Source organism: Myxocyprinus asiaticus, chromosome 34 (genome assembly GCF_019703515.2).
Source record: "Myxocyprinus asiaticus isolate MX2 ecotype Aquarium Trade chromosome 34, UBuf_Myxa_2, whole genome shotgun sequence".
Lineage (NCBI taxonomy): Eukaryota > Metazoa > Chordata > Actinopteri > Cypriniformes > Catostomidae > Myxocyprinus > Myxocyprinus asiaticus.
Window position 1 is genome coordinate 37,305,284 of NC_059377.1, and position 16,549 is coordinate 37,321,832.

Consider the following 16,549-nt stretch of genomic DNA (forward strand, 5'->3'; position numbering starts at 1 on the left):
ATATTCTTAATACTGTTTGAATAATTAACTTAATTCATTACTGCAGTTTTAACCGTATTGATAGCAGGTGAAATATTCTGCAGGATACAGTGAAATTAAGAAGGGATGCAGAGGGATGGGGCACCAGGTTCAAACCGGGGGATGCAGAGACGAAACAGGTTTGAGGTTGTTCCATTACAGACGAGGGAGGCAGGAAAGAAAGGGTGAAAGCAAGATAGAGAGATAGAGATGGAAAATCTAGGTGAGGAAGAAAGACACGCAGGCAGGGAGGAAGAGGTCAAATAAGTGTTCTCTTTAATTGAGAGCCAATTTAAACCCAGCGCAATCGATAAACCTATACACCGAGCAATCTACCGTCCCCCATAACACATACATCATGCTGTTTAGTTGCTTAGTAGATTCTGTCATGGACAGACACTTCAGCCCACAGATGGGATTCATGGACACATTGGATTGGCTCGGCTCCAGTGGTCATTGAACTTGCCGTGTATTTGTATTGGATTTAAATGTAACATTTGCTAAATATTAAATTTCTTTTTCGTACTTTGGAGGGGATGTCAGGAAGCAGTCATAATTGTACACTGCGTTTTGAAGAGGTAGATACTCTTTCCCTCTCTATCCATCTGAGCCCCCTCCCTCCCTTCTTCAGATCTGCTCTTTATTAGGAGACAGCTGTGTAAATCTTCGTTGCCTTTCCTTTGTTTTTATTGTACAATCACAATGCACCCTCACTCGTTTCCCTCCTCTTCCTCACTTTTCATCTTCTCTTTGTTTCTCCCTCATCTTCTCTTATTTCCTGCGTTTACTCATATCTTTCACTAATATGGTTTCTGGCACTCATCGCAGTCCACTCGTTCTCCATCCATCCCTCCATCCCTGACACCTCCTGTCGGGGTGAAATAATAGAAGGACAGAGGGTCGGGGTGGATGGACAGAGGGATGGAGTAAGGGTGGAAGCGTTGGCCTCCCCTGTTTTGTGCGTTCCCCCTGGGGAGTGTGGTAATAATGGTAGCCATACAGGGGAGGGGGGAGAGAGGAGCGATTATTGTCTTGTAGGGAGTCAGAGGTATCGATCTGCCCAGAAATATGTGGTGCGCGAAAGAGGTACTGTATCGGAGATAATATACACTCCTGAGACGGCAGGCGCAGAGGCACACACACATACACACTAATACAAAATACTAACCGAGAGGTGCTCACGTGCACACACAAATACAAATATGAAATACCCACTGCGAGAGAGAGGCTTACACACACTCGCGCCAAATTTATTTACGTAAATCCACTCTAAGAAAAACACACTCAAGCTCCAAGCTGGAAACACACACATGACCACAGCTAGAGGCAAAGATAATACAACCCCCCCATCCACCCCCCCCCCCCCAACACACACACCCCCTGCACCATACAAAAAAGACACTAATACAGATATACCCTGGCAAAAGATTCACATGATGTGATGGACAGCCACCTATGTATATATGAACTTTTTGCATGCACATTGGAAACAAACAAATTAAAAAATTTAAATAAATGTTATTTGGAATTATTAAAAGCTCACTGAAAAATTTAATATATTCATATATTATTTAAAACTTTAGCAACTCACTAAATCAATATATTAACAAACTGTTTAACAAAATCCACTGCATAATACTTAATTTCCAATGTTGCAGACTTAAATTGCAGTACATTCTTGTTCTAGGAGGTGAAATAATTTCTTGTCAAAACCATACCAAAATTCTGGTTTTAGTTTGATTATCACATATACGCTCACACACACACACACACACACACACACACACACACACACACACACACACACACACACACACACATGCAGGTCTTTCACTGCTGTTGCCTGGCAACCTGGCTAGGTGTCCTATTGGAGAGCTGCACTGTCCAGTGATGTCATGACCGCAGCTGACCAGCACTGCTGAACGCTATACAGAGAGCGAGAGAGAGAGAAATATACCAAACACCAAAGGCCTAGAGTTTGTGTGGCTTTTGCGTAAAGTTTTGTAGAGGCATTACAATTATTTTTTTTAACCAATGACATTTTTGCTAAATGAGTTCCTTTGTAATGGCAGTTTTAGGCAATTATATGATTATGATAAGGAGTAGTAAAACCACAACAGCCATCTGTTGTGTGCACATATGCGCCATTATGATGCAACAGTATGTATTATTAAAACTTACTGTGCAAAGATCTGATGGGATTCTTCAGGTGCACTGAATACAAAACCTGACCAGAACATGTTGCAACTTTATATTTCTATTTGTGAGAAACACACAGAAAAAGAGGTCTAATTTTAAACCTGTACCCCTCCATTGTTCTGCTCCATTGTCTTTAAATAAGGTCAACAGCCGATAAGATTTAACACCCTAACCTGCCTCCGCATCTCTCCTTGAGGGGATGGGGAGTCATGGCTGTGCTTGAAGTATGGGAAGGTGTGTGTGTTTGTACCGCATCCTCAGAGCCCTACGTTTATCTTTTGATTTGTTGTTTTGGTGTTGCATTAGTCTGGGTAAAAGGAATATGCTGGATTAAATACAAGTTAAGATTATCCACAACATCTGTAGCATGCTGTCAATTACCACAGTTTTTTTTTTTTTTTTAATTGTCACTCAGTTTGTACGAAAAAAAAAAGTGTTGGCAGTTATGTACTAGCAATGTAAGGCTACAGGGGCAGTGTATTTCTCTGCATGAGTTTGTTTGTTTTTAGAAGCTCTAAAGTTTTTCTATGGTAATCAACAATTGATTTCAATTGTTTACGGAATATAACTTTAATATAATTACTTTTGACCTCTTTATCTGACATCTTTTATAAACATCTCATATTTTTGCCAGCCTCTCTCAATTACACCATCAACTAATTACATCAAAACTAATTCAAGCACTGCGACCAGTCACCGTTATTTATTGAGCTGTCCCTGAGAGAGACTCCGCCTTCTGTTTCTCCGAGGCAGACTCACCCCCTCACTGGCCTCCCCAAAGGTCAAGGGGGGCAAGACCAGGGGGAGGGGGACGAGAAAGGGTGTGCAGCGGAGTGACCCTTGACCTTAACACACGCCACCCAGCATCCCTCTTTCAGTCTCTTAAATGGACATACACACACACACCCACCCAAGTGCCGTCTGTCACGGCCCTGACAGGCGTTACTGAGGTGGTTGGGGGTACATAAAAGGAGGCCCAAAAACTTGCTAAACCCCTGACCGTGACCCTGAACGTTACCCACACACACTTATTCAGAAGACAGATTCATTATGAGTGGTGGGGTAAAAGATTTAAACCAGAGGATGCATCCACTGTCCTGTGGGTGAATAAGTGTGTGTGTATTTGTGTTTAAGCAAGAACGTGTGTGCTGTATATTTTAATATGAATGCAAGTGAATGATAGTTGTATAGCAAGGATACTGTATGGTGAAATCATTGGTACAGTATATCACCAAAAAACAAAAAACAAAAAAAAAAACACTTTTTCTTTTCAGAATGTTAGCATAACATTTTCTCACTTCTAAAATTTGGAGCAGTACTACTTAGCTTTCCTTGGAAATTAAATCAAACGAGAACAACATCAAGCTGGAAATTAAGCCGTTATGCAAATTCATGTTTGTTTTGTTTTTTTAGTTAGCGCATTTAAATCGCGTCATTGCTAAAACGGTTGATGTCTGTTACTGCCGCTCAATATTGGGTGTAATGCATTACTAAGTAATTAATTACTGTAGTTAAAATACTTTTTCATTGAAAAAAGTAAAGTAAGGGATTACTCTTAATTTTTCAGTAATTTAATTAGTTACTTCTGATGTAATTGCGTTAAATACTGTATAGACTCTAGAACATTTCTATATAAAACAATAGTGAATTTAAAATCGAAATGTAATATCTAATGTTAAAATGTATGTTTTCTAATTTAACGCTGCCCCTTTACATTCTATGACCAGTTCATGAATAATTTATTTGATTGTATATGATTTATTTGAAAGAATTAAAAGAACAGTTTCATGTCTATCCTTGTATTTTTCATCTGGTGGAGGTTGATAAGGGTTTTAGAAAGTAATTAGTAGCCTAATAAGTAATGCAGTTACTTTTCAGACAGAGTAATTAGTACAGTAATCTAATTACACTGTAGATGATGTAATTAGTAGTTAGTAATTAATTACTTTTTTTAAAGTAGCCTAACTTACCCAACACTGCAGGTGCTGCATGAACGATGCTAATATTTTTGGCCTCACTTAAATGTTATTTACATTGATATAAGACTAACTTTCTTTAAAATATATATATATTTAAAATCAATCTAATTTTAAAAAGTTAAAAGTAGAAAATCGGAAGAAAACACTCGTTCGATCCACTGAAGACGCTCGTACAGCCTGAGAAGGGTTTAATTCGGGTCTCTCTTTGACTTCAAATAACTCAAAGTAGAGCCTGTTTTCTTGCGTGTAATACATGTCAAATAAACATGACCAGAAAAAGTAAAAGTTGTAAAGAAATAAGAAGAAAACGATCGTTAGATCATTGTAAGCAGCCCGTGCAGCGTAAAGATGAACGACATTAAAGGCGTTGCTTCCCTCTTGTGGTTCAGTTCCGCCATTGCAGTTTCATTTTCGCTGGGCAGACGTGGTCATTTCAGTGCTTTGAGAATGAGAAGTGGAAAAGAGAGGCGTGTGAAGAGAGGGAAGAACGAGAGTGAAATATAGGCGACTTATTTTTCATTCAAATGATAAGCACTTTCCAGCCACCCCAGCACTTTCTTATGCTGTCTAGAGCTATGACTATCTCCCTTTCTCTACCTATATCTCTCTCATTCATCCTCGAGCCCCTCTTCCTCTTTTAAAATATTGAAAAACACCACTTCAAACCAAACCACAATAAAAACAGCATGCCTATTTTACCTTGTCTATGTTTCTCTTCAATAACACTTTCCTTTTTTGTGTTTGCTCTCTCTCGTACCCACGTTCAAAGGATGTCAGAGGAAGTAAAGGGGTGAAAGATTGTATTAGGGGGTGGAGAAAAAAATGTGGGTGTGAGGGAAATTAGGAGAGAGTGACTGTATGAACTGCCGCCTCTTTTAACGCCCCTCTCTCATTCATCCTCATTCTCTCAATTTGAGATAAGAGCACTTGTCAGGACAGAAGTTTGGGTCAGCAGCCTTCTAACAATTTTAAACTTGAATATTCAAATGATATGAATATTTGCTCTGTAATTTGCATGAACAGGGATTGGTCAGCTTGATAGGGCACTGTGAGATGGACTGACGTCTTTCCTGTACAATGATAAACCTGAGAGACTCAGACTGCAGACGGAAGGCTGTGGTTTATTTATAAAATGGCGGCAATGGCGAAATGTCTGAATTCCAGGTAAGTCAGTGTCTTTCTCTCTCTCTCTCTAATGATCTCTCGAGAGGGGGCCTCAAGGTTACAGTAATTAGTTTCGCCTTCGCTAACAGACTCTGCTAATGAGAGGACATCAAAACCAACTGGACTAGGGGCAAAAGTAATGAAATGTCAGGAGCAACTCTCTGGACAAATGCAAGAGACTTGAATATCTCTGTGTGTGTGTGTGTGTGTGTGTGTGTGAGAGAGAGAGAGAGAGAGAGAGAGAGAGATTGTATATTAGGTGTTATGTATGTTGGTTCAGTGTGGTATATGCAAATAACATGTACAGGTCCTGTGGCTTTTCTAACATACAGTATAAGAGTAGATGAGATATATTTGAGGTAACTAATGTGTTTGAAAATCAGTGTGAATGTGTTGTGTATTTATTCTATGTTTAGGTGAGAATATAGTGTAAACTTTATGTTATAATCAGGGCAGTGTAACAGTTTTGCTCTATTCTGCTGTGTCTGCATTTGCGCTAGTGCATGAAAAAATAAAAGATTAAAAAAACGACCCCACTTCTGAGGCTTTGCGCTATTATCTGCAGCAAAAATGTAGAAATCACAACCTAAGCATTTACTCTGTTCAGTTCAGTTTTTTTTTTTTTTTATGATTTGATAGTTGCTTTTCACAATCCCTCAATAAAAACTGCTCAGGTCTTCCTTCATAATAACGCTTAGAAAACTACATTTATTTTAGGCGCACACACACATTTCCCCTCAAACGTATTCAGGTTATTACATGAAAAATTTGCATCATTATAGCATTAGTTTCTATAAAAATAACTTGTATAATACATATATAATTAAAATAAGCTAAGTAAAATGTGAATTAATAATGTAATTTATGCATTCATATTCATAACATTATATTAATATGAAAATTAAAGGAATATTCCATGTTCAATACAAGTTAATCTCGATTGACAGCAAAAAAAAAAAAAAAAACAATTGAAGGTACATTGAGAGGCACAATGGAAGTGAATGGGGCAATTTTTGTAGGGTTTAAAGGCAGAAATTTAAAGCTAATAATTTAATTAAATGTATTACATTTATTTCTCTGTTAAAACTCATATATTATTTGAGCTGTACAGTTGCTTAAATCATTTTTACAGTCATTTTAAGGTTTGTTGGCATTGGCATTTTAAGGTTTGTTGGCATAAATTAGCTATAACTTTACACAGAAAAGGTTAGTAAGCGATTTTAATTTTATCACACTAAAATCAAGTTAACATGCATATTGTTTATGTCTCATGGCTAAGCTTTTAAAACAGTTAGTATTTTAACATTTATGGATTGGCGCCCATTTACTTCCATTGTAAGTGACTAACTCTAACCCAGTTTTGCTTTTTTTTTTTTTTTCTCCCCAATTTGGAATGCCCAATTCCCAATGCACCCTAATGACTCCCCTCAATCCGGGTGGCGGAGGACGAATCTCAGTTGCCTCCGCATCTGAGACCGTCAGTCGTAGCTTGTTGAGCGCGTTTCTGCGGAGACTTAGTGCATGTGGAGGCCCATGCTATTCTACCCTCCCTAGCAACCGGGCCAATTTGGTTGCTTAGGAGACCTGGCTGGAGTCACTCAGCACGCCCTGGATTCGAACTCGTGACTCCAGGTGTGGTAGTTAGCATCAATACTCGCTGAGCTACCCAGGCCCCCCCAGTTTTGCTTTTTTAAAGAAATGGAGGGTCAAGTCGAAATTGATTTTTGTGGTAATCATCATTATGCCACAAACTTGTATTGAACCTGGAATATTCCTTTAAGCCATCTTTACACTGCAAAGGTGGCACAGAAGCTGCATCTGATGTTGAATTGAGGTGTATTTACTGTTTAATGCTGCTCAGAGCAGGCATAAATGCCTTTACACAGCAATTACAATTAGTGTTATGAGATTAATGCTTTAAATATAAAATCATAAATGTATAAATATGAAACAAATTAAAATATACAGTTATACTTTTAAATTTGAAACTAAATTATGAAATACCCCTTACAAAACATTCTTAACTAGCCGCAAATTTGCAGCAATTTGCTCGTTATTTCCATATGCAAATGAGCTTTTGATTCACCGCAAATGTTTGCCAGAAGTTTTCAGCTCTTCACCAGTGTTGGTGAACCTCCAGCAAACCTTTGGCAACAATGGACAATTTCCTGCAGGTTTGCCGCAAAGCTCATTTGCATGGGAAAATTAACAGTGGCAAGTTTGCGGCAAATTTGCCATGAACTCTCGATTTTCGTAAGGGATGCTCTATCATGACAACAAAGTTTTTTTAAGGCTGCTCAGATGCTACATTTCTTTCACACAGAACCAAAGCGTCATCAGAACTGCCTTTGATACTCTGGGCTGAGGTGAGTCAGAGCAAGCATAATTTAATCTGGCTTTTATGCACCATTGCGTCTTTACACAGACGTTTGAGCAGATGTAAACGGTCCTGCTCAACCCACTCCGAAGAAGATTCGAACCGGCGTCTCCGGCATGGGAGGCTAACCAGGAGGCTAAAGTCTCCAGCACCAAGCGTCAGTCGCTAGTGTGCCTCTTGAGGCCAGGGGAGTGAGGTTTACACACTGCACAGCTACCTACCAGCTGGCAACCATTACACAGGCACAAAGCAGGCTTAACTTGGCTGTGTAAAGATGCCTTTAGTTACTTTTTAGGTTCATTTTGTAATCAGTTGCTTGTTACACAATTATTTAAAACAATGGTATTCCAATGCTCTCAGTTAAAGAACATGACTTGACTTGTACATGGTTTCCCACAGTCAGCTTTTAAAAAGATGCAACTGGTGCTGATTGATTGAGTTTTTCCAAGAATATTTCTCACTCGCATCGTTCACTCTCTCTCCTCTCTCTCTCTCTCTCTCTCTCTCTCTGTGATAAAAGTGCATGAAAGACTACAAGTTTAAACAGGAAATGGGGGTGACACAAGACTGACTCACACACAGCAAAGAGGTTTGTGGGTAATAGTGTCACACAATAGATGGCATGTGTCTAAACCTTCACATTTTTCACATTCTTTAGTGATGAGAGTGATATTTCCAATGAAGATATTACAGTGTGCCCTGGGAATTGTTAAGGTTTCAGTAAATTAGTCATGTTTATTGTGTTCTAGAAATCACAAGATCAGTCATTACAAAAACTGATCTCTATAGCATATTAAAATAAATAATATGCAAATGCTGAATATTTTATCGATAAATGAAATATTAAGAGTCTTTAAGAGACACGTAAGCTTCTGAAAATGAATGGCATATATTGAGTAATCTGGCCAAATAAAGTTTCTTTCAATCACTAACTTTCATGAGTTGATTTGGAAAAGTGCTCCTTGAAATGAAACATTTTAATTCAATCTTATTCTTTTAGAACTTGTATAAAAACACAGATATGTAGATGATTTTCAATGTTAAATGCAACCTCTGATTTTGTGAAGTGTCAAGAGTATTATACCCTTAGAAAGTTAAGGCATTTGGAGTTTATGAAGTTAAGATAATAGACAGATAAACAGTCCTACTTCATAAAACATCAACATTGAGCATATTTCTCTGAGCGTCTATGTTTTTATTAACCGGCCTAATGGCTGATTTATTACAGCCTCATTAAATCTTAGATCACTCTAACACTTAAAAAAAATATAAATAAATATGAAAAAAAATTCAGTTGTATAAAAAACATAAAATATAATATAACAACAAATAACATTTATTTATATTTTATTCATTCATTTTTATTTTATTCATTTATTTGTTTTATTTATTATTTGTATTTATTTATTTATTTTTTTTGCTGTTTGAGTTGGCTATGGTTTTTCTTTAAAAACTTAACCTCCTTAGTTTTACATAACAGGCTCCTCAGATCAGCATATTGGTTTTAGGGTTCTTTAAAGCACTAGTACAGATTGTTTCCTAAAAAAAAACTGGAGATTAAAAAGTTATTTGTGAAACTTTTAAAAGGTTCTGCTACAGCATCAAGTTGTAAATCCCCTTTTTTAGATCTAATTGGACTCTTTATTTTTAAGAGTGAAGGGTGGTCTTTAGTCAAACACACAGATGGAGGAAGTGTGAGACACGTTTATTCAACCTACGCATCATATTCGTCTCTCAAAGGCCTTTCGTGGCTTTGCATCATGAAACAAAAATCAAGAAAACAATTCGGTGGCATGTTGACTGTGATTTTACAGTGTACTTACACTTAAAATTGATAGTTCGCCTCACAAATGTGACTGTCTGGAAACAGGAGATCAATCTTTTCTTTCATTTCAACTCATTCAATATCAGTGAGTAATTCATCTTAATTTAGTAACTCAGTTGAGTGCAGTGGGTGGCAGAGGTTGGAGTTTCGCTTGCCTCGGTTGGAAAGTGGCTTTAATTTGAGTTTGCCTCCTATGACTAAAGCAAGTGAAATTAGTGAAGCACTAAAACAGCACCCACAGTCACAATAGTGGCATATCAAGTGAAGGAGCTTTTCTCATTGAGTGATCCGAGGACAGAAAGAGTTCTGAAAAATTCCGGTGAGTCACAAACACACCGACCTGCGATTTCTGATTAAAATGTACTTAACAAAATACACCATCTATTGAAATAGGCTAGAATTTAATATCAGATTACTATTATGATTTCTGTGCATGATTCTTGTGGATTGGTCATTGTTTTTTGTGATTTTGTAGGGTAGGTTTAGTAAAAAAGAGTAGAGAGAGAGAGACTCATTGTGCATTAAAGTTCTGATATTTTGTTTAGTGATTCTTTAATATTGTGAGTGCTGAATGTCTAATTTATGTACGTTTGTTCAATGTAAAACTTAAGTTACTTAAGAATGTTTATTTTACGTTGGCCTGGGTAGCTCAGCGAGTAAAGACGCTGACTATCACCCCTGGAGTCGCGAGTTTGAATCCAGGGCGTTCTGAGTGACTCCAGCCAGGTCTCCTAAGCAACCAAATTGGTCCGGTTGCTAGGGAGGGTAGAGTCACATGAGTTAACCTCCTCGTGGTTGCTATAATGTGGTTCTCGCTCTCGGTGGGGCACATGGTGAGTTGTACGTGGATGCCACGGAGAATAGCATGAAGCCTCCACACGCACGTCTCCGCAGTAACGCGCTCAACAAGCCATGTGATAAAATGCTCGGATTGATGGTCTCAGACGCGGAGGCAACTGAGATTCCTCCTCTTCCACCCAGAGCAATTGTATTTTCATAATTAAATTAATTTACCAATATAAACAAATAGAACCTAATTGTAAAGTGTTACCAATTAAATATAATTTTTCATTTAGAGTGAATAATATTTATATAATATCGATGTTAATTAAATACTGAATCATAGTTTTTTATAGGAATGCCTATTAACTTTGCGTTTACATTGCTTGTGTGGCATATTTTTAAAAATGGTTCAACTTTTGTTGAAATTGTTACATTTTTTTCTTATTTCCTTACCTTTTCACAAACTGACTTGATTGCATTCATAAAATGAGTCAAGTCAACAAGTCTAGCCATGTCATATATGACCTAATTTGAAAATCAGAGAACTGAACAGGAAAATCTATTTATTCTTGGAAATGGCCATGTAGATGGTCCAGTGCGGCCATTAATTTCACCCAGATTAAGGAGGAGAAAAGCTGTTATCATCCCAAGAAGTGCAACACTACTCTCACGGGACAAATCCTCTCCTGACTGCATTAACAACTATTGGTGGTGTGTTTACGTTTGTTTGTGTGTGTACATGAGTGTGTATCTATATGAATGATGCCGTGCAGGATGGGACATGCCCCTCTCTCCCTGCTGCTCTCTGGGAGGCGTAGGTGCTGTATTAGGATGAAGAGAGTGTCAAACAGGATGAAAACAAAATGAAATAGAAAAGTAAAGGGCAAATGGAAGACGGACAGAGAAGTAAAACTGCACGCAGAATACTTTTGCTGATGGAAACTGTACAATTTTGCGACTAACGTGTTGTTTCATTGATTACAGGCTTTGGTTTATTTATTACAACTTGGATGGAATTTGGATGTTTGGATGTTTTATCATTTACATTATAATAAATGTTAATGCTGGATGTAGCAATACCAATATTTTAAATAATGTTGTCAAACTACAAGACTATTTAACTGCAATAAATGTAAGTGATTGAAAATGAGACACTTAAAAGAAACAGTGACCAGTTACAGCGTGTAAAATATACACTTTTCCTAATACATTCATATACATTTTAACCTAAATCTTGATGTTAAACAACATTTTATGGACGTTTTTTTCAACTACCCTTTTATCTAGTAAGATACAATTATAGGACTAAGTGACACATTATGTCTAAGTTATACAATTAAATATATATATAAATATATTGATTAAATACATATAGACTACTATATACAAATATTAGACATTGTGTTTAGACATTGTATTTTAAAAATAGTTTTCAAGCAGTTTCTCTCTGTTTTTGCAGATATCAGGATGTCTAAATCCATAGAGGATGACAAGATGGGTACTGAGCTTCCAATGGACAGTACAGGTAAGAATGATTATTTCAACATTAATTTGTGTGTTTATCCTCACACTACTGAAGGTGTAATTACGTCTGATTACTTTGACATTTGTAGTACAAATTATTAAGTCATATTGTTCCTGTTTTATCGCCCCCACCAGAATGATTCATGCATATACCTAGACGTGTTTGTGTGTGTGTGATTTTGTTTTGTCACAATTCTCACATTTTCCACTTTGTCTGAATCATACACTAACAGAACACTTTAGTCAGCCGTGGCCCCAATCTGATCCACACACACACACACACACACACACCCACACCAGCATACAGTAACCAAGGTTAAACGCTCCATGGTATTCCAATAATGCAGTGCCTCTGGCAAACTAGACCACGTTTTGTTGATGTGAGGCCCAGAGCCTTAGGCACTACTCTGACCTGATGTGTGCTTACATGTGTGTTTGTGTTTGTGTTTTTTTACAGACTCTGAGAGGAACAGTCCTGAAGCCAGCGATCAGGTGTGTGAACATCTTTCACTACAAGTTTTATACGAGTTATTGATGTAAATAAATGTGTTTAATTATAATTATTAGGGCTGACGATTTAGCACGTTAACTCAGTGTGATTAATTATATATAAAATAACACATTAAAAAAATTAATGCAATTAATCATGTCTCCAGGCCGGAATAAGGAATATTCCATCGGAGCAATTCAAGCTTGAAGTACCACCTGTTTTCAGCAGGGGGCAGTATGCAAAACTCCAGCTGTATAGGCAATGAGCAGCTGTACAGACAATAAACCACATTTAGGCTTGCTTGGCATTAGTGACAGCACAAGATGAGAATGCATTGTTGTGTTCAAAAACAGCTGGATGGAGCGCAATTTCAAATGCATGGATCTTAAGACGTGCTGTTCTAAGTTTCAAACTAAGGGGCCGTTTACACGACAACGTTTTCAACTAAAAACGGAAAACTTCTTATGTGTTTTGGCTGTTCGTTTACACGATAACTGCGTTTTGGGGCAGCTTTTGATAAAGGGTTTCAAAGTGCAAGTTTTTGAAAACGATGCCGTTATCGTCTCCGTGTAAACATACAAAAAATCGAATTTATGAAAACAATGACGTCATGCGCACGCGTATTACGTGTTCAGTCTTTCACCTAAAAACGGAAAACTTTTTATGCGTTTTGGCTGTTCGTTTACACAATAACTGCTTTTGGGGCAGCTTTTGAAAAAGGGTTTCAAAGTGCAAGTTTTTGAAAACGATGCCGTTATCGTCTCTGTGTAAACATACAAAAATGCGAATTTGTGAAAACGATGACGTCATGCGCACACGTATTACGTGTTCAGTCTATAGGCATGCACGCGAGTACTTCAAAACAACACACGAGACATTCAAAACTACAACGGCGGACTACAGGACTGTGTTTGTGCTGCTCAAGATTTTGAGTTTATTGACGCTTCTCCAGCAAAGTGTTGATTTACTGCCTCACTAATACGACCAGCGATCGCCATCTTCATTGTTTGTATTCACCGCTCTGTGGAAGAATGCTTATGTGTGCAGGCACGTAGTGTTTCTTTACAAAGTGACATCGCCAGCTACTGGCTTGGCATGCATAATACAGCGTTTTTAGTCGTTTTCGCGGATCCGTGTGGACGGGGATCGTTTTGACAACATTGTCGTCTGTACGCAAAACTTCAAGTACATCGTTGTCGTGTAAATGTACCCTGAGTTTAACTTGACACAGCAACCTAAAAACACTTTGTTTATGATGTGATGCAACCAAAATTAGACGCTCCAAAAGCGTTCAACTGACGCATGTGTACATTGACACATTCTTAGAAAAGCCCTTATAATGAATCTACCTGGGACAGATGAACAAGTTCAATTGCAAAATGGATTGCTGTGGACTGTCGGCCAATGATAGGCTTATGTTCAGTAATATGGAAATAAACAATATATTGCCTTCTTAAGCCACTTTTCGTATTGTCTTATCAATTCTTCACGTCTGCCACAATAATGTAATGCATTTTAGCTATCTGAAATAGATGGGCTTTCTCAGCAAATATTTATACATGCGATTATTTGCAATTATCATGTAATTGATTTGATTTGAAATGTTAATCGATTAAGAGCCTAAACGAAATACACTAGAAAATCATAATTCAAGAAAATAGCCAACTATAATTACACAATAGAGACCGTATTTCACATATCTATATATTTAACAAATGGTTTCATCAATAAGGGCCATTGTGAAGTATGTCAGTGTCTTGGATATTGACCTCATGGATTGTTACTGGGAAGTTTATTGAAGGTTACTGTGGTGGCTCTACAAAAATAAAAATAAAAATAAAAATAAATGCCAATGAAAAACATCTAATCTGCATATTTTGAGGGAAATGTCCTCCTTAATGTCTAAGGTAAAGTCCATCTGTCAAAACCATCTAGATGTTCCACTAGTGGAACAATGTTTTGTGGACAATTTGTTAAATTTACACATCATGTTTGGAGACACTGGAAAAACCTAAATGTTAGTGTCGTCTTACTTATGAACAATGTTAGCGGGAGTATAAAGGAGTCGGTTGGTTGTTCTGCCTCAGGGGCTTGTAGTCTGCAATGATCCAACTCCAAAAGTATTTTGCAAAATGTCAGGGTGTCTGTCTGTGATTTAAACCTAAAAAAAAGTCTGATAAAAAAGTCAGAGTGTGTTCTTTGGAAACGGTATTCTTTTGACAGTCAAACGTTTAAAAACCTGGTCTCATTGAATCACGCTACTGTACCAAAATTATCACTAAATGATTTTTATGTTGCTCGTATGTATTGCGCCAATTTCGTGGTGAAATAAACACTAGACTACAACAACGATGTATAATTCATTTTTACACGAATCACGAGTAAAACGGCAGATTATCAGTTCATAAACACTTTCCCTGTTCCTCGCACAATGCTATCTTATGACATCTAAACACTTTTACTATAGCGCATGACTTGTAAGGTGAATTTTATCCCTTGCATTACATAACCGACTAAATTTACAAGCATGATTAAGTTGCGCAGTTGCCCAACTGATAGAGAGTTGCACTTGCGATGAAACAGCTTATCGAACAAGAAACAAATGCAGGGTGGGGATTTGAGTTTATCCATTGGTTGTTGATTGGATTGTGAAAATATGGGCATTGCATAACGGAACGGAGGCAGATCTGAATGCAAGTTTGCAGTTGACACACACACCCCTACCACCGTGCTGCTCAAGTCAGAGCCGGTTATCGGTGAAACTGAGCAGTGATCTCAACACATTTATTATCAAACTGACAACATAAATGTACAAGCACATCGTTGTCATAATATGCATTTAGAAAATAGATAGGGTGAATTTTCATTTCATGCCGACTTTAAGAGCACGTGAGTTGATGCATGAGCCAAAAGTGCCATAGAAGCACCACAAAATGGCTTTGTGTTTTTCATCTCACATTTGCTTTTTATGACACAATCGGTTAGGTTTAAGGTGCGGTCACATTTACCTTTGCACAGCGAAATTGTGTGGCCGAAAAAGGCGTGGGCCTTCTTTTTATTGCAGCACTTTATACTCTGTGAGTGATGTTAAAAAGAAACTTGCCACTAAAATGACATCCGTGTTAACTATGAATATTCAGTGTAGCAGTATACGAAGCATCGCCCACACAGACGTCACTGCCAAACCAAGCAACTTCCTATTGGTCAACGCGGTGAATTCGCCTGTCAAAATTCCCCAAATTGAACTCCATGCGAAATCCGTGAGGGGATTTTCGAAATTCACGATCGTGTGGATTCCCATTGAAATTACTGTATTTCACTTGCGGAATTTCGCAGTGCGAAGGTTAATGTGACCGCGCCTTAAGGTTTAGGGTAGCGAGGTAGGTTTTGTTGATTTAAAACTCAATAGAGCATAAACCTTAAACTCATCTGTTTGGGAGAAAATTTAGCTCACTTTTAGCGGCACACAGTTGACATTTCACCTTGGAACTGCCACAATACATGTAATGAATCATGTTATAGCACTGTGCAAAAATGTCACCACAGTCACAGAATTTTCATGAGATCAGGCTGATTTCGAAATACTTTGTCGTAATTTTAATCAGTATTATCATTTTTTAATTTGAAACAAAAACTTTTTTTTTCCTAATCAGACCCTGCCAATGAAAACAAGTCCTTTCTGTCTGTCTCCTGCCCCCAGCAACATAAAGGTATGTTTGTTTGTTTTTCTAAATTCTTTTATTCTGTCCTTGTTTACTAAAACAAATGCAGGTAGTTCTATGTTAAGATGAGAATTCTTCAGTCCTTTGAGCTGCATTCCAAACTAGAAGCCAGAAAATATACAGCTGCAAGATACTGAGAGAGAGAGAGAGAGAGAGAGAGAGAGAGCTATGATGTTTAAAAGGTATATAAAGAGAGATTGATCAATTAGAAGTAAAGTGTAAAGGGGAAGGATCGACATTTGAGAGTAGGAAAGTTCCAGTCAGTAGAGTTAACGCAGACCCTTCAGTTACACATGATGGACTGGATATTTACTTAACTAAATGAGCATAACTGCTGCTTTTCACCTGAACCTGAGAGTAAGTGTGTTTATTTATGAAAATATACTTCATGTGTACTAGTTTCTGTCAAAAATGAAGTGCTAGTTGGCAAAGTTGGTTGTTGACATGAAGTAATGGCATTGATCCATA

The 16,549-nt window shown here is 37.6% G+C and overlaps 1 protein-coding gene across 1 annotated transcript in view; it reads left to right on the forward strand.

Annotated features, from left to right (window-relative positions):
• The window catches only part of LOC127425042 (POU domain, class 2, transcription factor 2-like), a 63,886-nt gene that overhangs the window by 29,933 nt on the left and 17,404 nt on the right, over positions 1–16,549 (forward strand). Inside the window, exons 2-4 of the mRNA XM_051670661.1 lie at positions 11,805–11,870; positions 12,327–12,361; positions 16,013–16,069. Of these exons, the coding sequence (XP_051526621.1) occupies positions 11,805–11,870; positions 12,327–12,361; positions 16,013–16,069 (158 nt within the window). The remainder of the gene's footprint in view (positions 1–11,804; positions 11,871–12,326; positions 12,362–16,012; positions 16,070–16,549) is intronic.